At 32.5% G+C, this 27,456-nt stretch overlaps 1 protein-coding gene across 2 annotated transcripts in view; it reads right to left on the bottom strand.

Annotated features, from left to right (window-relative positions):
* Positions 1-266: 266 nt before the first annotated feature.
* Positions 267-27,456, bottom strand: part of LOC146999546 (achaete-scute homolog 5-like) — a 28,868-nt gene continuing 1,678 nt past the window's right edge. The window contains exon 2 of one of the 2 annotated variants that reach the window (XM_085827735.1): positions 267-5,093. In XM_085827735.1, the coding sequence (XP_085683861.1) occupies positions 4,535-5,086 (552 nt within the window). In that variant the 5' untranslated portion in view covers positions 5,087-5,093 and the 3' untranslated portion in view covers positions 267-4,534. Of the gene's footprint in view, positions 5,118-27,456 lie in introns of both variants that reach the window. The other variant, XM_085827728.1, reaches the window with a different exon arrangement.

The raw sequence follows: 27,456 nt of genomic DNA, 5'->3' as shown, positions 1-27,456 counted from the left end.
ACGTTCCCGCTACACAGGGGAAAACGCGGAAATCCCATTAACCAATCCATCAATTAGGATTTGAACTTCTACCAAGTTTCAGTTTCAGATTTACTTGATTATTGACGGCTAAGCCTTATTGAATTACTCTTTTGATCATAATAAATTTTACTTTTACCACCATATTTTTAATAGAGTATGGAAACACATAAAGCATGCAGCAAAATTCGTTGATGTTTAATACAAATTCTGTTGCTACTTTGTTATTATGATATTATATTTTATTACAATAATAATACAAGCAATAATTAATGTATTGTAATAATTTATTATAATAATGATCTGTCTATTCAGTTTAAAATGACAGCAGGTAAAATTGACACATGAATTAATCTTAACCTATTTTTTACATGATCATATGACTATCACAATATTTACAGAATACTTTATATCGGTGGTATGCAAATGTTTTAGCAGTACGAGCCTACTTGGGACATCGAGATAACTTGCTGATGCATAATAATCTAATTATAATTGCTCAGAAACTAGTACTAGGTAATATTAAAAATTAAAAAAATTTTTTTTAAATTTCGTACAAGGCAAACATTAGTGTCAAAGCAAGTACAATATACTGAAAATCTATTGTATAATTACCAAATTCTTTATTCCAAATCGACTAGCATTGGTTATTTATAATTAAAATTAAAACATGGTATATAACACATACAAACATAAAAAAAAAATCACTTCAAAAAATCTTCGAAAAGAAAGCATTTGATGGGACCGATGAACCTGTTTCTTGTTTATAAGTAGTCACATTTCTGATTTTATTTTGATCAATTTCAGTTTTAAAGTGGCTGTGCTTCTAACTTATTTGGGTATTTAGATTTTAGACAAAGAAATCAGGAAAACCTTATCTCGCACATAAAAGAGGAAGCAAACGGTAATAATACTGTTAGAGCTGCATCAAATGTTCTGAATATTCATTTCGAACATTAAGAAAAAAAAATTCAAGCTCTTTGAAAACAAATTTTAGCTTTCTTTCCATCAGATGATAACTCAGTTTTTTGCTTAACTAAAATTATAAATTTTTAAGTGACGTAGGCTGAAAGCAATAACCCCAACAGACGGAAACTAATTATTGCTGTGCATGGAAAAACTATAAAGTCAGGAAAAGATTTAAACAACTTTTTTATCTAAACATAATTTAGAACGTAAACATACTTTCCTGTGCTAACAATATCATCTACATCTCATGGTAATGTAACGAAAACGAACAGTCAAATTCAAGATAAAACGTGGAACTGTAAAGACTACACAATTGAAATCTTAACCTAAGCTGGCTCAGTAAATCTAACAGAGCGTCAAAATCAATTGTTGGCAAATAACGCAAAACCAAGCAGAAGCTGACCCCAAACCCCCTTCTGTCTTAAAATCCATAAACTTCAGTTAGAAACTAGCTAAATCATTTGAAATCTGGTGAGGAGAACGGCAAGAGAAGTTGTTGAAAGTTCCAAATCATGAAAGCCTGGTTCATTTAAATAACAGCAACCATAAAAATATTCTCCTTGAAGACTTAAATTAAACTCGTTCAGTTTGAGAAAAATATCACTTAAGTAAACTAAAACAGCCATTACTCGTCATTTAAAAACAGAAATACTTCATTTTTTTAAAAGTTAAAATGGTCTCGTTAAGACCCTACCCATTGAAAGCCAAAGTACCTACGGCTGTAAAAGCAGCTGCTGAAGTTCCAAGGCCATATCTCCACATATTTGCGAAAAAAACCTTAAATTCAGAGGACGCGCCTTTATAAAATTTATTATTTTAACTCCAGTATCTAAGACAGACCTTTAAGTTCGGTGGAATGTTTCTCGATAGAAGCACTTATCTACGAACCCTTGTTAAACTGGGAGAGAATTCTTTGATTCGGGCTAGAAGTTTGCTGTGTTTTCCTACGAGCTTTTACATAGTATGCCCACTTCCACAAGTTTTTCAAAGAAATATTATTTATGGTGATATAAAAATTTACCAATTCAAAGATTTCTTTGCTTGCATCCCTTTGTAGTTTCTTGCAAATATAAAAAGTTTTCAAGACTTCATTCCTAATTTCATGTTCTGCAAAACAAATCAGTTGATCAGCCATTTGGCAATCAAAGGATTCGTTCAGTTGAAGAACGAAAAAAAACTACGTTTATGAATTCTGATTATTAAGTTCGTTTCCAAATTATCTGCTACTTCGCATGTTCTGCGACCACTTGTATCAAAGAGTCGTGTTTGATATACCCGTTGCTTTAGCTTTTCGCCACACATAATGCCTACTATATCCTGAGCTGGTGAAATAACTAATTCTTCAGCAATTTTGAATAGACTGCCAACTTTAGCTACAAGATACCTCCCTCGATAAGAAACCTCTAATACATTTTTGTTTAATACTGATAACAATAGATATAAAATTTTGTTTACATTTCAAATGCCCTAATTTTTATGAAAAAATTCAATGAATTTATCTTTGGATTCTGTGTTTAGATGCCTCTGTAACTCATTTCTTTCAGTGATTCGTTTGACAGTATTGCCAAGCCCAGAACGCATTCAGCCCTTGGTTCATTATCTTCAGTAAGAGCTCGTTTGTTTGCTTTTACTTCTTTATGTCTATATCCTGTAGAAAAATAAGCTCCCAAAAGTATTTGGTTGCTGTCGGAAGTTAAAGCAGCCGAAACCGAAGCTATCTTTTTATTATTTTTTATCGCACTGTCTGTTTTTTGTAATCCAAATGGGCAATTTGCCTTGAAGGACTATTATTTTCGTTTTGGCATTTTGCGTTGATTCACTATAAATGTCCGATTCACTTTTCAAATTGCTGCCACCAAATATTACGCCCTGTATTATATTTAAAGAAATTAAATAATGAAGAATCGGCATAAATGTATGTATGTTTCTCGCATTGTGATAAAACAATGGTACCTAGAGCCATCCAATTTTGAATAACGTACGTTTCCACCCGAATACGGGCGTCTGGAAGTCCAAATTTGGAAATTTTTTTTATTATCTATTCCATATTTTCTAAAAATTTATGAATTTTTGTTTAACAAACTCAACTATTTAAAAGCGATCGATGGCAACATTCTACGGGGGGGGGGAGACCTTTTTTATCTCAAGCGCGCGGAAATGTATATCGGAAATTCTAAAGATATGCTCATTTTAAAAATATTTTGCGATATTGCTGTTAAACTGAATTTTATGGTTTAAGTGCGAAGAACATGATATTTAATAAAAAGGTAACACACAAAACGTTAAAAAAGGCCCTTTTGGACGTAATTTAAAATCTGATACCTTTCAGATTTTATTTTATTCTATACCAGTTTTTAGTCCCTTAGGAAACATAATATTTGAAACTTTAAAAGCATTCCGTTTAACGCAAATACTAAGTTAAATACGAAATTTTACACCAAAACAATAATTAAACTCACAGATGTGCCATGTTGCAGATAAAGTAGGATCTGCGTTCCCATCACTTGTTTATGTGCACATTCCTTTGAAAATAAACCCGATGTTACTGTCTGTGTGCCAGGAGAAATCTTTTCCTTAGTATACGTGGTATTCCTTAGTATACGTAGTAAACCAAATATATTTTTTTTTTCGGAGTAATGCTGGCCGGGTGAAAGAGAAAGTTTAGAGAAAGTCAATTTGTCATTAAAATGTCGAACTGAAAAGAAGTTCTTCAAGACACCCCTATGCGTTAGGGCAAGTTTCTCTGCCAACAGACAGTTGCAGACTATCTGTCGAGAGCTGTTCTTGAGAAAGACAGACAGCAGACGACGTTCATCGAGATATATGTGGACCAGACTAGATCTTAGAACAATGATTTCAAACAGATAATCTCTTTGAGTCGTTATTCTAGAAATAGAGTAATTTCATGGAATTTAATAAAATTTCACATTTGACAAACCAAAACGTTTTGAAAAGTTTTTCAATGATATATTTATACTCAAATTTATAATTTTTTCATACAACTTGCGACATCAATATGGTTTCATAAACTGAATACCACTACTTTAAATAATAAAGCTAAAATGAATGAATAAATTTAATAAAAACGACTAATCAATTCAGTGCACATATTAAAAAAATTAGAACTTAATTTCTAGAAATATTTTTTAAATATGTATAGATATAGATATGCTTTGTGAATAATCTACAGTGATGTGAAAGAAGTGTTATAGGCTTTATGAAAATTCTATTCTATTAAAAATATAATTGTTCAAAAGACTAAAATCTATAAAGGTACTATAATCTAAAAAATACATTTTTTAAAATGAAGACAACGGTAACAAAAAATGTATAATTAAAAGTTGTACTCTTGTATTCACTGGTTTAACATATTACCACTGTCTTCTTCAAGGAAAACATAATTTTCTTATATGTTTGCCAACGTCAAAAAAATACTTTTTATTTTTGGTGACTAGTTGATTGCGTAAATGGGTATTTCCTGTTTTGCATTACATAATTTACTCATTCCACAAGTTTCTAAAAAATTCACAGACTTCAACAACAGTGGCTACCGCTCTCCTGTTCCATCATCGAGAGATTTTTTTTCTTCCAGTAGCGTTTGCAATTGTTTTATATAAGCAATGGCGTGACGTAATGTTTCAACTTTACTTTGCCTTCTGCGCATTTGCGTATTACGTGGCAAGTGATTACGAAGACGAGAAAAACCGTCGTTGACATTTCGCACCCGTTGCCTTTCACGTTCATTTCTTCTGTACATGAATGAAGATTCAAGCCACATTTGATATCCGGACATGGGCACTAAATCAGGAACTGGAATTCTACAATGAAGCGAAAAAGGGTTATCTTTTTCCATCGAATTCTCATAACTGTCTTTCGGGAAGTGTCCTGGAATGAGGTGGTTTTCTGAAAGCTTAGAGTGGAAATCATCACATAGTTCGGACTTCTGACCGTGGTAATTGTTTCTATTAACACAAGAAGACGTATAATTGTCGTGGTAGAAAGAATCTGAGTTGGAATCGTCGTAATTCTGTAAATACCAGTTTCCAGATGGAATGTATTGATCTCCAAATTCATGAGATTTTCTGTATGAATCCTCCATTTCAGGCCTGTAATTCATAAGCATAGAAAAGCTGTAAAATAAATAAAAATAACTATTCAGATTTCATGAAACATGATATATAAACATAATGATACATAATATGATAATGTTTTTAACTGCGAATGAAATAAAAGGGAATTGAAATTCGGTTCGGCGACTGCAGATGTCCTACAACAAGCAGTTCTCCCATATTATTCATAAGAATAAAATAGTTGTCTTGAGAAGGTAGAATATTTGCTCGGGCTTTCGTACAGTCTCAGATAAAGATAGGATGGTTTAATATAAAAATTGTCAAATTTCGTCTGTTTATATGGAAAAAATTTTCCGAAAGAGTACGATATCACATATCATCAAACTGCCTAAGTCAAAATTTCACGCGTATACTGAGTAAAAGACAAACAAAATTAAAAGACCAAAAAAAAAAAAAAAATTGAAATCCGGTCCAACAATTGCAGAGATTTCGCTTAAGAAACATTATGTCCTATATTATTCGTACCGAGAAAAGATTCTTTGCTATTTTTTTTAATCTTTTAATAGGTATCCAGAGTTCAGTTTAGTTAAACTTTTCTTATATAAGAACTTTAAATAAATAAACAAATAAAAGAAAAGTTGTGATGACAGGCAAAGACTGTACCACATTAAATGATTCTTTTTAGATACTCACAGATCCATTTTAGTAGAAGAAACCTAAAATATGAGGATATTAACCAGTTACAAGGCCCAACTAGCTTTCCATTACAACACAAATGAAATACATGGACCCCACTTGGAAGACATCTTGGGAAATTTCAACTAATTCTTAGAAATTTCTTGTATCCCTACACATTAAATTTGCTAAAGTCGATTTCCGTACTTCAACAAGATCTTGATAATATGAGCCATTCAGCTCACAAATCAATTCACTACATTTTTGAAATATCTTAAATTTAGGTGTCAAAACAATTGGTTCAGTCATATCTTTTCATATTTATAATAAATTTCTCAAATAATAAAGATTAACACCATAAAATGACTTTTTTTTTTTTTTTTTTTTTTTTTTTTTTTGCCATCGAATAATAAATAATTTATTTCAGAAGCCATTTTGATTTACTCCGTACTCTAATGTAAATCGTTGAAACTCAGGAGGTTGGAATACATGGAGTAAACCTCCTTCGTATGCTCCGTGCAATGAAATTGAAGCCATACAACATCACGGAATGACGTCACGACTTATCATGGCGCGACTTATATAGCCGCTGCCATAGGGAAGCATCTGGTTGGTTTTGTTTACATTCTAATCTTTGTTGTCTACATGTCAGCTATTCATATCTGAATGTTTATAAGTCCCTCATTCTAATTTTAATACTTACCATAATAGCATTTCTACTTAGTATATAGAAAAATTGCAAGAATTGCAAATAACTCTTTCAAATTTAATCAAATCTAGGTACCTACAAGTGTGTAAATGTTAATTATAACACAAATGTATGCATGGTAAAACCTCGAAGATCAGTGGAAGTTTTAATTATATTTTATGCAAATTATGCCTAAAAACATTCTCTGAACCTGCGGGCAATGATATTTGCTTTCAAATTAAGTGTAATTTCATTTAACAGTATGTTTCGCAGTCTTACTTGTACGCTGAATGGCGGCCATGATAAGTCCTGACGTCAAGTTGCTGACATTTTCTTGGCTTCACTTTTGTGATTCAAACTTTTGTGTGAGGCTTACTCTATCTATTCCAACTTTCTTGATTGCAATAATTCAATTCAAATTCAGTAGTAGTAAGTGCTGAATGATAACGGTAAGTTTTTTGGTACCAATTTATCAGAATTAAAGTAAATTAAATTAACCAGTCACAATCTAGTTGCCGCAGAATCAAGTATTGTGTTGAATAATAAATAATCTGATGGAGCTTCAGTACGATTCATTAAGAGAAAGTTTGAACAAGAAAACAGTCATGTTTCTTTTTGAATTCTTCTGATTGCAACAGTAAAAATACTGCAACAGCCACATTGATTGGGAGGAAAGAAATTATAATCCTGATACTTGGGCTCAAAATGTACAAAACCGTAAGAGAACGAAAGGCTGGCATACAGGAATCGAGGAAGAAATTTAATACCCGCAAGACCATTTATAGATTTAATAAGCAAATGTCATTAGATGTGCAATAAAAAATGATGATAAAGAGGCTGCAATGAAGTATGCATAGTCAAAGTGAGCAAAATTATTCTCTTAAGACATCGTATTAAAGAGAAATAAAACCAAAACGCCTCACGTAATAGCTCTGAAGAACCAAGATCACATTCCGCTACATATTATTTTCGAAAAAAACCGACATAATATTCCCGTTTACAAAAAAATACTTTAGAGACACTTAACAGGTGACTGACGAGCGGATATATTGCAAATGTTATTCTAAGGAACGAGTCACATATTTGATTGATCAGCGCAATGGCCATGTTGTAAGCAATAAAGGAGATCACACACATGTTATTAAACAAACAGAGTCATTTCAAGCGTACACTAGTCGCTACAGCAGAGCTCAAGATGACTATACTTAAATCCTGACTTAAATATTAGGAAAATGTATGACCCATACGTCACACAATGTGAAAAGAAAAATGCAGTACCAGTGGGAAGAAAATTATTACTATAAGGATTCTCTACAAAATTTAATGTATATTTTAAACAATCGTCTAAGAGTACATGCCACACTTGTAATAAAAATTCAATTTGAGATGGTAAGGGACTTCAAATCGCACAAACTGAGAAGGAAGCTCACTTAGAAAAAGCTGAAAGGGTTAACAATCATATGGCTGCAGATCGAATGGCAGCATCTGAAAATAATTTTCGTATTTTCTTTCGACTTAGAAACGTTTTAGACTTTCCTAAACTGACCACGTCTATAGCTTATTATAAGCGAAATTTATATGTTTAAAATTTCGATTGCCATGATTTCAATAAAAATATAAACCACATGTTTGTTTGGCCAGGAACTGAAGGATATCATGGGTCTCAAGAAATTTCATCATGTCTTAAAATTTAAAATAGTAATTTGCCTTATTTTATCATAAGTTTACGTTAAGCATTTAAAAAAAATTAATAACATATTCAGATTCATGTACCGGACCCCCTCCCCCCCCAAAAAAATAATAAGGTGTCTTTGAAAGCTTATCGAAATTTGATTAAATTACAGAATAAAGAGTTGAATCAATTGAAATGCAATTTTTGCTAAGTGGACATGGCTATTTGCCTAATGATTCAGATTTTGCCACTATTGAGTGACAAGCGAAAAACATTCAAAATATTTTTTTCATCAGATGATTGGTACTAAATAATCATGTAAAAAAAATTTTATGTTTAATGTGATGTTTAGTGTGCCCTTTAATGTAATCCGAATGATTGACTTTGATTTTTTTTCTTAGCAAAACTTTTAGGAAATTCAGTCATTAACAGAAAAGTAACCGTTACAGGGTTTCCAGTACACTGGAATACGCTGGATATCCAATAGAAGAAAAAATGTCCACCCCCACACCTCATACAACTCAAATATGACTGTAATGACAATTCAGGATACAATGCCTTTAATATAAGTAAATCTGCAGGCAGGTAGACCACAAAGTTTGAAAACTGTAAATCAGCATTTATTATATCCTAAAGATAGAACTGTGGTAAGGGGAAAATGGGGAGACATGATGGACCAGCTAAAACTCATTCCTCCTGTTAAACATGATTACTACAAGAACTTGAGAATAAATCGAAATGACGAAACTTAACATGCAGCAGATGCGAAGATATTATTTATATTATTGATGAATCATATAAATAATTTATATTATTATATAAATAATATACGATAACAGAACTGATAATATTCATTTTTAAGAAAAATAAGTAACAAAAATATATATAAATGAACTTTTTCTGCAATAAAATTCAGTCATGGTAAGAGCACTACAAAATGATAAATTCCGTAGTTGGAAAATTAAAATCTCTACATATAATAAAAGAAAGAGTCTGTCTCTCTGTGTGTGTGTTTTTCGTTCGCGCTGCGAGTAAGCTAATAGACCCACGGCTACGAAATTTGGTACATAGGTGCATCTAGACAAGAGCCAGTGCACCTCGAAGCGATTTTTTCGAAATTCAAATTAGAATTTTTTTTATTTTATGTTTTGTGACGAAATCGCGTCATTTTGAGATATAATGGGCTATAGGAAAGCGAGGTTTTACTCTACACACTCCATTTTCACATCGTCATGAAACGTAGGCACTTAGCTATTTCACGAACTTAAAATAAATGTCGTGTTTCAATAAATCGATTCAATACGAATTTATTTAACAAAGGGAGCTTAACACCTATTCAACGGGATTTTTTCTAAAAAAGTTTATTTTTCTTTGATTTTTGGACACGTTAAACTTTCATCCTTGCGACTGCTTTTACAAAAAGAATTTTGGGAAAATGATAATATTTCGTACTTTTTTTTAAATGAAGCTTCAGAGTGCACTTTTCACATCTCACATCTTTAAAAACGTGATTTTGGAACAATTTTCCTGTCTTATTGTTGTTGATAGGTTTTTGATGAAATTGCATCGTTTTGAATAGTTTCATTCTTTTAGAAATATGGGTTTAATTAAGACACAATAACACGCCGAATAAATACTAATTCAGAAGTCAAACAACAAAAATCAGCGTTATACGAGTATTTACAAAATTTTCACAGGACTAGTTTCGATGGTTTTACCGAACCACCATCTTCAGCTGCAAAACCGCAAATGAACAAGATAGAAAATAATGATTAGATAAGATAAGAAAGCCTGGACAATAATAAGTAAGTGGCGCCCTCTGTTGGTGAAAACAGAACTAAAACATAATTTCTTTAAAGGAAAATCACAGGAAATAATAAATTCGATAATCACAGGAGATTATGGATAATCACCATCGAAACTAGTCTGTTAAAATTTTGTAAAGAAATTATGTTTTCTTTAAATTTTTTTTTTTAATTTTGCCTTTAAAGAAATTATGTTTTATTTCTTTAAAGAAATTATGGCCTTTAAAGAAATTATGTTTTAGTTCTGGTTTCACCAACAGAGGCCGCCACTTACTTATTCTTGTCCAGGCTTTCTTATCTTATCTAATCATTATTTTCTATCTTGTTCATTTGCGGTTTTGCAGCTGAAGATGGTGGTTCGGTAAAACCATCGAAACTAGTCCTGTGAAAATTTTGTAAATACTCGTATAACGCTGATTTTTGTTGTTTGACTTCTGAATTAGTAAATATGAGTTTGGCAACAATTTTTCATCGTATTTCTTATGTAACTGTTTAAGAGATTGGCATATTTCATTGTCTTTTTTTTTTTTTTTTTTTTTTTTTTTTGATAAAGTTGTTCTGCAGAGTAAAATTCTGAGCGGAATTTTTTGTTTTTTGAGTTGCTTTCATGTTATTTTTTGCTTATTTCACTGTAAGATATTGAAAAGTTTTGCATGATTTTTTTTTCTTCAACGGAAAGTTGGTTAATTTTTTATTAGGATAATTGATATTTGTATTAAGGAATATAGCTTATTTTCATTGTAATTTTTTTCTCTTCAAAATATAAGATAAAATATCATTAATATTTTAATTAATATTTGCTTTTCAGAATTTTTTTGTTTTTTGTATTCTTTGATGTTATTTATTGCTCATTTCACTGTTTTTAAGATATTGAAAAGTTTTGAGTGATTTTTTTAGGAAACAAAGTTCTCATCCTCCTTTATACCATTTGCATTCTTAAGATTTTGCAAAGGGAAGTTGGTTAATTTATTTATTAGGATAATTAATATTTGTATTAAGGTATATTGCTTATTTCATTGTAATTTTGTTAGACGTAATAACTTTTTTTTATGAAGTTGTTCTGAAGAGTAAAATTCTACGCAGTTTTTAAATTTAGCGTTTTGTATTCCTTTCAGCCATTTTTCCGGTACATTTAAAAGCCAGACGAAGGCTGGCAGCGAAGCTGCTAGTAGTACTATAAAATATAGACTAAGTAAGGGCTATTCAACGCATTGGATATAAATAATAGTTATGGGTTGTAGAATAAAATGCTTTATTGAAACTATCTCTATGTTTAAAACATTTAAATATGTAAATTTAGCTGAAATAGTAAAATCTAAAGCGTAATTACAGTCGAAAATTATATAAAAGTATGTTGGGAACTAGAAAGAAAAAAAAGGTGTTGGAAAAATATAAAATTTACGTCTAAAATTAAGTAAAGTTCATATACATGGTAGGAAAATGAAATAAACAAGTTCAAAATTAGAGTACTTTAAAAATTACCAAAATTTGAAATGGATGAAACATGTTGAAAATAGCATCTAAAATTCAATACTGCTCATATAAGGTCAGAAAATAGAGGAATTAAGCTAAACTTAAGGGCCTGTTGCGAATGTTAAAACGTATGAAAATAGTAAAAAATTGTCACGTACATAGTGTGAAAATGTAGCAAATTAGTTAAATTCGGAGTATGTTGGAAACTAAAAACATTAAAAAATAAAAAAAGAAGTTAAAATTTTCATTTAAAATTAAGTAAAAGTTAGGTATATGGTAAGAAAATATGATGAATAAGTTTAAAATTAAAGTACTTTCAAAATTATGAAGATTCAAAATGTACGAAACGAGTTACAAATAATATCTAAAATTACATAGAGCTCATATACTATATGGTTAGGAAATAGAGGAATTAAGCTAAAATTAAGAACATGTTTGAAGTAACGAAGGTTAAAACGTATGAAATTAGTTAGAAACGTATGAAAATTAGTTAAAAACTAAATGAAAGGGATGAACATAGTGTGAAAATATAGCAAATTAGTTACCATTCAGAGTAATGTTGGAAACTAAAACCATTAAAAAAGTAGAAAAGAAGTTAAAATTTACATCTAAAATTAAATAAAAGTGAGGTATATGATCTAAAAATATAGGAATTGTGTTAAAATTAAGACTATATTGGACATTATGAAGGTTAAAATGTATGAAAGAAATTAAATAAAAGTCATGTATATAGTGTGAAAATATAAATTAGCTAATAATTAGGGTACATTGAATATTATGAAGGTTAAAATGTACAAAAGAAGCTAAAAATGTTACACCAAAACTCAAATAAAGGTCTCGTGTGGTTGGTGTATTTAATTATGGCAAAGCACACAAGGGCTATCTGCCTAAGGGGAGGGATGCCTTTCGTGGAGGACTTTCTAAGAGAAACTGGCTCGTATACACGTTACACATGGGGAAAACCACGAAAACGCCCATGCAGCCAGCCCGTTCGCGGGATTCGAACCTCGGACCGAACTACCAGTGTTCAGCGACTTTACCGCTCGGCCGCTGGTGGGCCCGTATGTGATCGGAAAATACAAGAAATAAGATAAAATACAGAATATATTGAAACTCAGTAATGTTAAAAATCGCGAAAAAAAAAAAAGTTAAAAATTACACATAACATTGAATAATATAATAAATAGAAACGCAGATCTGAATAATTAAGCTCATAAAATATAACATATGAGTTATAAGTACTGGTTAAAAGGTACGAAAAAATTCTATGTAAGATTAATTTAGTAATAAAAATGGGTAATGTAATTAAGATTACGGAAAGTAAATCTGGTATCATGAACAGAAGATTTAGGAAATAAGGTAACATTCTGAGTATATAGGGAATTAAAAGAGTCTTAAAATATATGGAAACATAAAAAAATGTACATCTAAAATTAAGGCCTTCTGAATTAATCATTAAATTTGAAAGTAAGCCCGCTCAGAGTGGCTAGGAAAAAAACATGTAGTAAAATAGTTGGAATAGGAAGAAAAAAAAACCAAAGGCGTAACAAAAACCTCAGAAAATTCTCAGAAAATCAAGAAAAGATAATCTCTTATCAAAGTGTGACGTCATCTTATCAACTACATGAGGGCTCATAACACACTCTTTCTTATCTGTTAGCCTCCACTCTACCCCTTACGGTGATACCATGCATATGACGTAGCCTCCCTTCCGCAGACGTCACTGACCACGCCCACACCGCACACCGCGTGTCGCTGAACCCCCACTTTATATTTACTTACATTGCTTTTCATATTGTTGAATCCTAAAGATCTTCGCCGTAAACATAAACAGTTGATATAATCTTCATTATACAAGGTATAATTACTGTAATTAAATGACATTCGTGATACTTCTAACAAAAAATCCGATGTGTACACCACATGACTTCCTTGTACGGAATATTAAATTATACGCATTTTTTCTTGCATTTCGTTTAAACTTATTAGATTGAATTAAACCTACTTCGCCGACACCGCATAAACCACAATAGAATAAATGCATTCTTTAAAATTCACTTTGTTTACCATAGCGACACTCTGGCGCTAGGTTCACTTAACAGTATTATATTTCGTTCATATTATAACTCAGAATGCACAAAATTTATATCATTTAAAGAATTATCTAATCGTTGCCACATGTTCTATTCAAATACTATAATAAAGCTAGAACGATGTATAAAAGAAATTAAACAAACAAAACAAAAAAGAAACAGTTTTTCACAGACGATTGAGTATTTCTCATTCAATTAATTCAGTTTTCACTTCGCGACAAAGCAAAAATACATAAAATATCTGTATTAAAAATTACGAAGTAAATCTTAAACACTTATTTCCTCGAAAAAATTCCAGAAAGGATTAAGCATGATTTAAATAATAAATGAAGGCGTTACCTTTGTTTTTGCGAAGCTAAGTTTCTCTAGATTGGCAGCAAATCCGTTACTCAGCTGTTTTAAATGTAAACAAGAGCAATGTCCGCCATCAAATTAGGCTTAGCGGCACTTAAACAATTTTAAAATTGTTGATAATTTTAAAAATATTGCCTACAGATTTTCTAAAGGCATAAAACCCTTAACCGAAAGATAAAAACAACATAATTCAATAATTTTTAAAGCAAAAAATGTACAATTTACAAACATATAAGAGTAAAGAAACTGAGATTACTGAACCGGGTAACAGAGTGTTTATATATATATATATATATATATATATTTATATACGTTAGGTGCGGCCGATTGCAACCAAAATACGAGGTGCACATCTACATGTTATAGCAGTCCTATATACAAAATTTCAACGTTCTGAGGCTACTCGTTTTTGAGTTATGCGATCGTACGTATCTCGTACGTACGTACATACATACGTTCGTACAGACGCCAGGAAAAATTCTCTTCAGAATTAATTTTAAAGCAGTTTTATAATTTTTTGGGAGAAAAAGAGTGTTTTATTCTGTTCTTACGTACATATATCACGGAAATACATCGTTAAATTGCATTTGAAAGAGGTCAAAATGGGATATTTTCGTTGAAATATGCTGCCTGAACCTTTTCGATATTACAATACTTCCTTTTTACTTCGTACAAGGAAGTAAAAAATAGCTAATCTTCAAAAGCCTGTAAACTTGACATTTGGATACCGGTAGTGTGTTCATTTTATTCTTTAATACTATAAGCATGACGAAGGTTTACAGTATTCCTACAGTATATAAAACTTAAAATCGTGATTACTAATAAATCATTAAGACTACATGTAAACTTCTTAGTTTATGGCCCTTGGTTTCATATGATTGGATTTTCTGTGGAAGTGGTCATCTTAGATATGTGATGTTGGGTATTGATGTTTGTGTTCTGTGAATTACTGGTAACGTTTAGAGATGATTGCCACAAAAGAGTTGAATATATTTCTGTCAACTATTATTATTATTTAACAACTATGTTCAACAATTAAATATCAGAACCAATCGTATAATTTTATTTTACCGAGTGCATGACAAAAATCTTCCGTTTAATTTTACGATAACGAATATTTATATTAAGAATTTGATATTTGGAAATACCAAAAAGAGCTACAATCTTAAATAGTAAGCATTTAGTTTTGGAGAACAGGCGATTGAAAAATTTATGAGATCTGCTGGGTAAAATTTCAACCAAGGAAAGAATCTTTAGTACCACCAAAAAAATTTAGCTATTATGAAGATTTTCTCACTGTTATTATGAATTAAGGGTTAAATTAAGAGCTATTAAAAGAAAAATGATTAAATTTCAGAGAAGCTTAAATTAATGCTACAACTGTAAGGTGGACTTCGCTGTGGTTGATTCCCATTATAATTAGTTGGCATAAATGTTGTTTGTAATGCCGGATAACTTGCGATTTAATGCATCCGGTTATTGAGCTCTCCCCATCATCGAGAATATTGTCCCAGGTACTGCCCTGGGCAACCAATTTTACATCTGTGAGAACGGCAGAGCGCTGACAGAAATACAAATAGTTTTCTAATTTGGGGGACAAATGAGCTCATAGTAGTTCATTAAAAGCTGATAGTAGTAAGGCTCAAATGCAAGTTTATGTCAGAACTCTGTAGCAGGAACTTCAATGAAATGGCGATCTTTTCTCTTAATTCTTCTGCTTCTGTATCTCAAGGTCTTATGCGTCTCCGTCATTACATCACTAAATTTGCATCTGAAGAAGTTAAATAAAAAATATCTAATCCGAACGCCACATGACTTCCTTGTATGGCCTATTAAACTATACACACTTTTTGTTGCATTTCATGTAAACTTATTTTCTCGGAATTTATTAGAGATACATTTTTCAATTCTCATTTCCCGGCAAGGCAAAAAAAGCTATCAAAAATTTAAGTTTAAGTCAAAACTCAAAATATCTTCATTAATAATTCTAAAACACAGAAAAACCTGAAACAGCAACTACAGTTAAAATAACAATTTTTACAATTAAAATTAAAAGTTTTTATTCCAAAACAAGCAATTGAGCCAACGATAGGAAGACCATATTTTCGGTGCTTGGTCCCACTGAAGCAAAAAGTTAAATCTTGATTCCACTGGGCAAAAGACACTCAGGTTGGTGCACCTACTCAATTAATTCCCTATTCTACTAAGAGTTTCAAATGTAAACAAATTGTGGCCTCGTTAGGCCTAGCCTCACTTAAATTTTTGATAATTCTATAAGTGTTGCATGAAGATTAATTAGAGGTATGAAGAAAATCGGAACATAAGAACAATATGTTTTAACACTTTTAAAGCAAAATAATGCACATTTTATCAACATATAAGAATAAAAAGACTGGGCTCACAAAGCCGGGTAACAGGGTGGACATGCGTTTGCGTGGCCGATTGCAACGAAAAAGGAAGGTGCACAACTACTACAACGTTGTAGTTCTAATCTTTTCTGATTTATGTGAGATACATACGTACATACGTACGTACAGAGATCACGAAAAAAATCTTTTCTGAATCCATTTTACAATCGTTCTGAAAAGAAGAGTCTTTTATTCTGTCCGTACAGACAGATGTCGCTCAAAAAAGTCATTCAAATGGATTTGAGAGCTGTTAAAATGGATATTTTCGTTGAAATATGATACCCAAAATTTTTCACGGTTACAATATTTCCTTTACTTTGAAAAGGGAAGTAAATATTGCAAAAAGACTAAGTAAAAAATTTTGAAACAATGAGCAAATAAATTAAAGCATTAAAGAACATATAAGACAAATGCAGTATGTTCACAAAAAAATCACAGCGAAACGTTTTAACTGAACAGACTTGAGAACAGTACATCAAACAAATAATGTTCAGTTTGATGTATGATGTCTTCCAATTATTATATCTTATTTAAATCGATGGATCTTTCAAGCCATGTTTGGATAAGTGCCTATAGCAAGCTTTCTTCTTGTTTCGAACTGTTTCAAGAATGGTACTTACTTAATGTTTCTATAATCTGTTCTCAGTTAAGAAGTGCATTTCATTTGCTGAAGATGTGTGGAATTATTACTACAAAATCCAAATGGACCTACTTTCCTATTTTTTGACTTTTCTATAATTTTGGGTTTGATTTATTATTCACTTGAAGAAAGTTAGAATTTAAAATGAGAAATATATGAGTAAACTAAGTAAATATTTGGAAAATTTTAAATTTTTAAACTTCAAATTTACACTAATATCGCTTACCTTAAGAAGGCGTTGAAGAGTGACTAAGAGCTTAATTAGCTTAATTTTATTAAATATCGTCCTAGCCATGTACTTGCTGTTTCAAAATTTAATTTATTAAAATTAAATTTTGAAAATTAAATTAATAATTACTAAAATTAAATTAATCCTTCAGTAGTATAGGGAATTTTCTACAGACCTTTCCGTGCAGGAAAAGGTTAAAATTAATAAAATAATTGCCATGATTTAGTGTTTCATAACAAGGTATGTCGTGCATTTATCAGCAAAATTCACGAAGCTAAAAAAATATTACGTTCAAGAAGCTTACTATAAATTTAATTATTAGAGTCGTTTTATTAAAGAAGGAACTTCAACAGCCAGATTAGAATTTTTTTAATTTTTAAATACATTCTAATCTGTTTTCAAATGTCTTAAACGATGTCATTAATAAGCATGAAAACATAACCAAGTCAATAAATTCGTTCATGAATATCTCTGTTAATTTTTCACACAAACGTATGAAATATATAATTTATTGAAAACTAAACATATACTTTATTATAACAGTTTGTTTCTTACGAAGATTATATAAAAATCAGATTTTGTTTTTCAGATCCCTCTCTGCCTTTTCGAACGTTTTGTCTAGAGCCTGACTATCCCCTAGATCGCTAAGGCCCAGATCCACGCCTCCTGATTTTAGCGGGCATCTAAACTATCCTTTACTTCTCATAACCACATTTTCTCTCTCCGGGAAACAAAAGAAATGAGCGTCGTGAGCCTTCTGAAAGGACGCTATAATTGACGTCAGACTGTGTTAATTGGGTCTTTCTTTGTTCATGAAGCTCTACACTATCTTTTAAGAAATATCGTAATCGGCCATATTCATCTAAACTGAAGAATTTTAAAAATGTAGTTAGTCTTTTTAACATCACATAAGCTCAATAAAATCGTTTGATCCGCTTACTGCTGAAATTATACTTTTCTACACCATGAATTCTCTGCATTCTTTTAACAAAGCAAGGTCTTGTTTTATTACAGGTTTCCGTTCCATGTGTTCAGGTGTGCCAATAGTAATAAAATAAGCTGTTATTTCAGAAATGGAAAATTTTTATTATCGACTTTTGTGCTCCATAACACCTGCTGTTGCATGCATTCGCAGGAAAAGATTTATACGCATCAGTGAATTCTGGACGTGTAGATTTCACCCCATCACCTGCTGCATTCATTTTCTTTCATGACTTGTCGCATTATTTCTTGTTTCGTGGTGTTTTACAATTGCAAAAAAGGAAAGGATCATCTCTTCGTGCAGGCAACTTCATTCTTTTTATCTGTCAACAGTAAGTTCTTAATTCATATCGGCTGGTCCAAGATAAACCGAACCAGACATAAGAGGCTTAAATTGCTTCGGGTTCGGTTTCTTTACCTTGGGCACCCGATGCAAGAGCACGCTGCAATATGTACTTAGTTATGCAAGTCCTGCGTGAACATTTGCTAATAGTATTAAGTGCTAGGTGTTGTTAAAAATTATTTTTAGATATCTAAAATATTTATTCAATAATCTTTGGATACCACCATTTTTTAATGAAATTATTATCACTCTTTTTATCGGAAAGCTCATCAGCGTTTATTCCCCAAGAAACAACTTCCGAAATAGTGCCACATAGCAGCTCAAAATGTTGCTATTTAAAACGACTTAAATTACACTGTTGCAAGGTGCTTTAAAGAAATTTTCATTGATAAAAAACCTCGCATCTAAAATAGAAATAGGGAAATAGTTTAGTTATTAATTGCTGCAATCAGGTCATTAAGGAAACTTTAGAGCACTGATATTCACGTTTACGCATGTCAAGCTATACGCATTAGTAGAAAAAATGAAACTGAGATTTCGATACATTTTAAATTTTGTTCATCACAAAGATACTCATAGCTATTGGAATTAAATGTCATGCTTCCGGTAACATGTGGGGAGGGATATTCCCATTCCAAAATTTTTGGTTAGCTTTTTACCAGACAGGCAGCGGCACCGTGCGTATTCATTCTGGGTTTGGATTTCACCTTTACAAAGGTTTGTTAACAATTTAGCTTAAAATAGCGCAGAAATAGAAAAAATAGGAAAAAAATGTGAATATATAGCGCTGATTTTTGTTGTTTTACTTCTGAATTAGTATTTATTCGGCGTGTTATTGTGTCTTAATTTAGCTTAAGTTAAACATTATCTAATGTTTTCCGCCCAACCGCTGCAGTGGTTATCCAACCGCGGCTGACTGCCGTGCCGAAGGGCACATATTCGAATCTCGTTGGAGGCATGGATGTTTGCAATTGCATAGTGTCGGAGCGGCACGGCGGTACTCTAAATATGCGGCTAGCCGAAAGTCCTCTCGTGTGGTTTGGTGGCAGGGAAGAGGGGTGGGAGACCCATGGACCCGTTCCCTCCTGGGATGCTCTCCATCAAAATTGACCGCTGAACTGAGCTATATCGCACTGTCACCTGTAAGGTGCTCAAGGTTGTTGCCAATGACAGGCGTAAAATTTGCTCTCCTTGCCAGGAGGAATTTCGTGAGTTTAGGCTGATGCTACTGTCAGACAAGTGAGCATAAGCAACAACAACAGCAACTATCTAATATTTTCCTTTGATCCAAGCCACATATATTCGCTCAGACTAGAATGTTATGTAAACGTAAAGCATTTGCAAAACAGTTTATAATCTAATGAATTTCAATCGCAACTGTTATCTTGCTGCCTTACTGCCAGTGCCCACTCAGTTTCTCAGTTTATTGTAGTGTTGAGATTAATCTGTGAAAGTCTCATTTTATTCAGAGTGATAATTCGTTGATAATTTATAGAAGAACTAAAGTACCAAATTTTCATCGCTGGCGTGTCCTTATTAGACGCCTTGCAAATATCGAAATCAAATTCCTTGAAACGAGAGAGTTGAAAAAACATTTAGTTACATTAAGAACTAGAGTTACAACCCCACTCTGCACTTCTTTTCTCTCATTTCTGAAAGCGTTTTCTTTTCAAGGGTTTGTCACCTTGGGTAAGACAGCTAAACGCTAGTAGTTGGACTCAGATTGAAATTTTGGCGAGCGAGCTGCCTATAGAGGGGTTTCTTGGTTTTACCAATCTACAACATGATTGCTAGCCAATTTTCCTTAAAAAAAAATTTAAACGAAAGCGTACTTTCCTTTAGCCTAGATAGCCCTCATATGCCTTTTTATGGTTTGGTTTAGTGAGATTACGGCAAAGCGCACTAGGGCAATCTGCCTAAGGGGAGGGATGCCTTCGTGGAGGACTTTCTAAGGGAAACATATGCTTTTTATGTAATCTAAATTATCCAGGCGAAATCCGTTTCTTTTCCGTGTAGAAATAAGGTAAAACAGACCCCTTAGCTAATGCTGAATATGTTACATGATCTGAATCCCTTCGAAACATTTTCCAAAAGGGAAATAATCCATTTTTACCATGTAGAATGTCTGCAAAAGCAGCTTCTCGAATATTTATGTCATTTAAATAAAAATACGTTTAGACTAAAATCTTGCAATGCAGCCATTACAGACTAAAATCTTGGAATGCAGCCATTACAAACTAAAATCTTGAAATGCAGCCATTATTATTACAGCCAATGAAATTCACACCCTTAAATTAATTGCCAGTTAATTTGCAATTTCTTTTCTCGTTCAATAAGACTCGATACTCTGTACAGAACATACCTGCGAAGGCTTCTACTGCATCTGCAAATAATGAAATGCGCTGCCTTTTTCTTTTCTTTGATTGCTAGCAGCTGCAATCAAATATTCTGCAGCTGAAATTTTGTTTAAGGGATTTAGTATAACTCCGCAAGCTTTTATGAAAGTGCGCCCGTGTTTAAAGCCAGACCGAATTTTAAAGTATTTTTCTCATTCGTGAAATAATCTTGCTAATAAATACCGAAAATTGGAGTTGAAGTCCATGGTTCCAAACGATTGTTTCGGAGCGGTTGAGAAATTCAGATGTAAGAAAGATTCAGACTCACTTTTGTTTGTCATCTCCCTTACCCTCGCAGTTTCCTGGCAATCAGAGACACCCTTTTATATCCCAAAGGACAGAAGGAAAGCACTCTAAAAGACAGAATATCAAGTTGTTGCAAGCAAATATTATCACACTGTGTTATATTTAAAGAAATTAAATAATAAAGAATTTGCATGAATGTGTGCATGTTTTTCGCGTTGTGAAAAAACAACGGTACCTAGAGGCATCAAATTTTGAATAACGTAGTCCTGCACCTGAACATGGGCACCTGGAATTTTGAATTTCGAATTAGTTTTATTATTTATTTCATACTTTATAAAACTTTAATGAATTTTTGGTTAACAAACTCCCCGATTTTAAAGCGAGCAGTGGCACCACTGTACGAAAAAAATGCATTTTCATTTCCAGTGCGCTAGACTGGTTACCGGCTAAGGATATGCTGTTTTTAAATATTTTTAGCCCAAAGGGAAATTATCCCAAATGCTCTCGAAACGTGTATGCGTGTGTCAATGAAAAAAAATGAAATTTTTCGGAAAGGCATTTTGCTTTGTTTCACTATAAATATCCGTTTCACTTTTCAAATTGTTGCCACCAAATATTATCATCCTGTATTATATTTAAAGAAATTAAATAATGATGAATCTGCATGAATTTATGCATGTTTCTCGCATTGTGAAAAAATGACAGTACCTAGAGCCATCAAATTTTAAATTACGTAATCCTCCACCCGAACATGGACACCTTAAAGCCTGGAACATGGACTTTCGAATTTTTTTTATTATCTATTTCACATTTTGTAAAACTTTAACGAAGTTTTGATTGAAAAACACAATTGCATAGCGAGCATTGGCAACACTTTCCGGAATAAAACATTTCTATCTCCACAGCGAGAAACTGTCTATCGGAAATCCTAAAGATATGCAGTTTTTAAATATTTTTTAGCCCAAATGCTCTCGAAACGTGTTTGTGTGTGCAAATGAAAAAGTTTTCAGATATTTTTTTTTCTTTTTTCCCCACCTCTTCTTCTTTTTTTTTTATTTTTTTATTCCATCAGTTATTTATGGAATCATGTCAAAAATCGAATTGTCAGACCCCAGTAACTAATCCAAAAAAGAGTTTGCAAAATTTAATTCTTCGGTCGCTATTATAGACATAACGCGCCAAAAGAAGGGCATCCTGGTAGTGAGAGACAATCATATTTTCCTTTTTCTCATCTTTTTAAAAAATAAAATCAATTCGAAAAACAAATTAATTTTGATTTTACGCGAATAATATAATTCTTTACGCATTCATCAAAATATTTGTTAGTCATTTGTGTTTAACTTCCTGCTCTTCCCCAGTCAGAGAAGTGCTCTATTCTGTTTTCTCCTTATTTGTGGAATTCATATAAAAAATTTAAATAATTTCATGAAAAAAGGGTGAAATATTTTTGACGTCGAGGATGAAATTATGGATGAAAAGGATGAAATTATTTTTGACGTCGAGGATGAAATTATGGATGAAAAGGATAAAAATAATTTTGACATCTGTGTGAAGTCAAAACAAACTACAATATTCTTGGAAAAACTACTGCCTGCGAGACGCAGTTGTTGGAGAAAATTTACTTACATGACCTGAAGAGACCTATTGCAGCAGAAAGAAAGTATTGCAAACAAAGTGATTGCTGAGCTTGGATATGCATGAATAGGAATCAGTTTCGACACATACAGTTCGAAGGGAATCACATAAGCAGAAATTTATGGTAGGGGTTGCTATCGAAAACTTTATGTTTTACAAATTAAACGTAAAACAGAAGCTATAGAGGTGCCAGGGACATAAAACGCGGAATATGAATGGAATCAATGGAATGAAGTACTAATATTATTCAGATAAGGCAATCTTCGAATCTTCACATTGTTTCCCACTCAGGAAGATTTTATACTAAGATCACCAGAATAAGATTACGATACAGACTAGCCTTCCTTCAGTACATTATGCCGTGATTCGATTATGCTTTGGATAGGTTTGTCACGCTTTAGAGAAGATCCAGTTACCATGATTTAAGACACAATGAACATTGTTTGTTAGGCAACCATTTTAAACGATCGTGTCCTTTCCATGACGCAGACACTTTTTTTAAGGATAATTGCGATTTTCAAGTTGATAATGCCACATTTACCAAAATAAGAATTCATTTTCATTGTGAAGAATGTGAAGAGGCAGCGTATTTTCACTGGTCTGCACAATCATAAGATTTAAGTAAAACTTAAACATCTCTAAAAGAAAGGGAGAAAACTCTGATAGAATAATAGCATTAAATATCTTTTTAATACCATTTAGGATTTATATGCTTACATTTAGAACTTATACGCCTCCATTTCAACAGGATTTAAAGAAGTTTTATATGTCAAAGGTGCTTCTACACTGCATTAGGTACATAATTATTCATAATTTTCAGGCATTTCTTTTGTTCTGTTCTTGTACATGCGCAGTATGATCTGCCATTTCTTTCATCTACTCTTGTGGCTTGTTTGAGATCGTGACGCAATCATACTTGAGATACTACTAGATTTACAAAATTATCTGAGTTCTATAATATTCTCCGGGGCCAACGCATTACAGTTGTCGAAAAGTCAGTGTTGTTTTTGTGTGTGAAGTCATTAGGTAGAAAGATAGTTAAAAAATATATAATTAAATAAAAAGTAAATTTCTATCAATTAGGTACATTAAAGAGATTAAGTACAGGATGTCCAAACAAAAGAGGCGGATTTGTTTCGCCCAATATACTTTTAGAAAATGGAAAATACTTACACATACTTACTATTGGTAAATAATCGCATTTAAGAAAGTCAAATTTGGTCTGACTTAGCAAAAGGTCTGACATTTTATCAGTGTCAATTCATTTATCTGTAGCTTAATCGACGTGGAATGCTACACGAAGAACAACGACTTTTAATTATGAAGACTTAAAATAGCTGGCGAGAATGGCGAGTGTTATCCACAGACTGTTAGAAAGATTTTTGCAGTCTTTGGACGTGAAAACACGTCTACTGAAACAATAATTCGTAGACTGAGCATAGAAATCTTAGAACACAGTTTTGCAGGAGACAGTAAATCACCACGCTCCTCGATCCCTCCTATCTGTTGAAAACATTGCTATTATGTTTAACAGCATTTTTGCAATTTCCCAAAAAATCTTAACTTAAAGGGAAAATGGAACTTATCATTAGCCACCTCGATACGCAGACATGTGAAATAGAGGGAGGAAATGGAACTTATCATTTGCCTTCTTAATAGGCAGACACGCGTGAAATAGTGATTTCGAATTTCCTTGAGAGAGTGTAATGCCGAAGAGCAAGTCATGGAAGATATATGCAAGACATTATTTTTCACTCTTAAATCGCAGTATTTACCTATTGTAAGTATGTAAATATATTTTCCATTTTCAAAAATAGAAACTTTTGCTGCGCTTATGAAATCCAGCGCTTTTGTTGGGACACTCTATATTTAAATTATTGAAAAGTGCGTTATTATAATAAAATTCACAAAACATTTCAGTTTATTAATCAGTATCAGAGATTATGTGTATGTAAATACGAACCAGCTTCGTTTTGGAAGGGCTCACCAGCGGCCGACTTTTGAACTCTGGTAATCGTTATACATTGTTAATTCGATACAGGTCCGGATCCCAGCAAAGGGGCTGGCTGCGCGGGTGTTTTCTTAGTTTTTCCTGTTTATAACGTGAATGCGATTCAGTTTCTCTTAGAAAGTCCTCCACGAAAGCAAGGCAGTAACTGGAGTGTTGGGGCTCCGGGGCAACATTTTGATAATGGAGGCTCTCCTCTTTATTGATTCCCTCATATAGAGCGTAATATGAAACACATGCAATATAATTATAGGGTAAAATGTATAACGTTGCAATTGCTCTGGAAGCGTTAAGTCCTACCATCACACTAGACAAATCAGCGAGTTATTGCTCGATTTGAAATAGTATGACAAAGACTTCAAAAAATTTTAAACAACCCTTTTATTTGAAATTTGTAAGATTTCTGAATAATCCATATAGTTTAAAATTTCTGAATAGTAGATGGTTTTAATCTTTTATTCTTTCAGTTATCAGCAGTGGCGTAGCTGGGGCAAGGGGGACATCTGTCCTAGGCGCAGCATCCAGTGGGCGCCAAATTGATATTACGAAATTTTAGAATGAAATGTTTTCCATTCTTGGCGCACAGAAGAAATCTTCAATTGTCTCCGGGCACAGAAAACCCCAACTTTGCCTCTGGTTATCAATCAGTTTATGTATGTTTCAGTTATCAGTCAGTTGTATGTCATTTTCTCTGAATATGATGACCTCATGTTAAGTTTTAAAACTAATCTATGACTAAATGTATCTTTATGTTTATATTAATAAGCACTAGTCAATTCCTCTTAAGTGCTCAGAAATGTTCTTTTCGAATTTTTGTTTCGATTCGCGGAACCCTGGGGTTTGACTCATGGAGCTCGGAGTTCCACGGAACACAGTTTAAAGAGAATTGGTTTACACGAAATAGATGTTAATGCTTTGATATGGCTTTCGATTTCTAATGTTTATTAAATATTTCTTTTAAGGAATTAATGAATTTCAGGCATGTTTAAAATGCGTATATATGAATCTAGTTACATTTTTGTGACATTGTACCCACACCTTTTCTGTTTCATGAAATTTTTAAAAAAAGGAACTACGGAAGACATTTATTCCATTTCACACATTTATTCCATTTCAATTATCTCCGGAAGATAATTGAAATGGAATAAATGTGTAATTTAGATTACTGTAAACCCTTACGGAACGCGGGGTTACGTCACTAACACATTGCATGTACTGCAAAATTCGAGCTCCGCAAAGTTAACTATTTATGCAAAGAACGATTAGATATACTTCAGATTAAGAACGTATGCATAATTTATACAAGACTAAGTATTACTATAATTAAAAGGAAAAAAAAACGAAAGAAACCTTAATTGAAATTATTTCTATTACTGCTTAACAAGCAGGTATATGATACAATTATTTCCTTTAAATAGCTGGTGTTTTTTGAGGACCTTGTTTAATGCAACTCATGAAACGCTTCACGGTACCGAATGAAAAGTTTTACAATACCTCTCATAATTTCAGTAGGGGTTAGTGATGAAGAGTATGGGGGAAAGCAACGGTTAAATCGTCACGATCTTACCAATTAAAAAGGACAAAATGAAAATCCCCTGTACGACCAAGACTTAAGTGAAATCGAAGGAACTCTAGACCGATTCTGCTCATATGCGTTCATTTGTAGATACATTAGGTTATTTTTAAAAGCAGGAGACATGAAAAATGAGCACTACCCTCGCCGGGATTCGAACCACAGACCTCTCGAATACGCGCTGAGAGTGCTGATCATTACACCACGAAGGCATGCTAAGCAGGTAGAAGAAATACCTTATACATTATTTATCAATTAGAATTTGGAACTTGCATGCCATAGCGTCGTATAACACTCTGTTTGCTACGAATGATTTCGTATGATATTATCGAATTTCCCAGCGCGTGCTTTTGTGATGTAAGTTATTTTTCAGTGGAGGTGAATATGAAAAATTACTGCATTTCGCTACGCGTTATGTGATGTGATTAGCATATCCAGTAAGCACACGGTAGAGCCGTCATTCGAATCCAGGCGAGGCCATTGTTGATTTTTCATGTTTCCTGTTTTGAAAAATGCTACAGACTGTGCAACTCATAATTTAACAAGATTTTAGTTTAGTGAACTTATAAACCAACAACTTATCATTTAACAAGGTTTTAGTTTAGTGAACTTTTCTTACAGAAACATATGCAGTTTTAAATTAGGCAAGAAAAGAACCTTAGTTTGGTACAGATTTTTGAATAAATCTTTGATCTATTTCGAGAGCGATTAGGTACAAGTCCTTCTTCTTTAGAAGCAAAAACCATTTTGAAGGATTTTTTTTCTAATCGCTCTTGAAATCAATAGAATTTTATTCAAAAATCTACGTCAAACTAAGATTGCTTTCTTTCCTTAATTTAATTTACTCTGATGTGTTTCTCTTCTAGTTTGACGTATAATTATTTATAATGCTGAAAACTCTTTAATGTTTTTCCTTTTTACTTTAATTTTTTTTTTTAAACTTCAAATGTAGAGCGGTGTTATTTCATCTTTAATTAATGATACCAATTTCTTTCTGTGTAATGAACTAAAAATGCACTCATAGATGTACCAAAAATTCATTTTTAATAATGCAGGCGTAAGAAAATTACAGAAATTAGTTTAACCTCTCCTATAATCTCTTATAATCATTTTTAAGGACCAATAATATAGAACCACTCCTGTAACCTGGTTGAAGTAATCGGAATGCCCTGTAAAAGGA

Source organism: Stegodyphus dumicola, chromosome 1, assembly GCF_044657685.1.
Source record: "Stegodyphus dumicola isolate Sdum_Otavi_A_Nest chromosome 1, ASM4465768v1".
Taxonomy (NCBI): Eukaryota; Metazoa; Arthropoda; class Arachnida; order Araneae; family Eresidae; genus Stegodyphus; species Stegodyphus dumicola.
The sequence above is the reverse complement of the archived record's forward strand: the minus strand, read 5'-3'. Positions and strand labels throughout refer to the sequence as shown.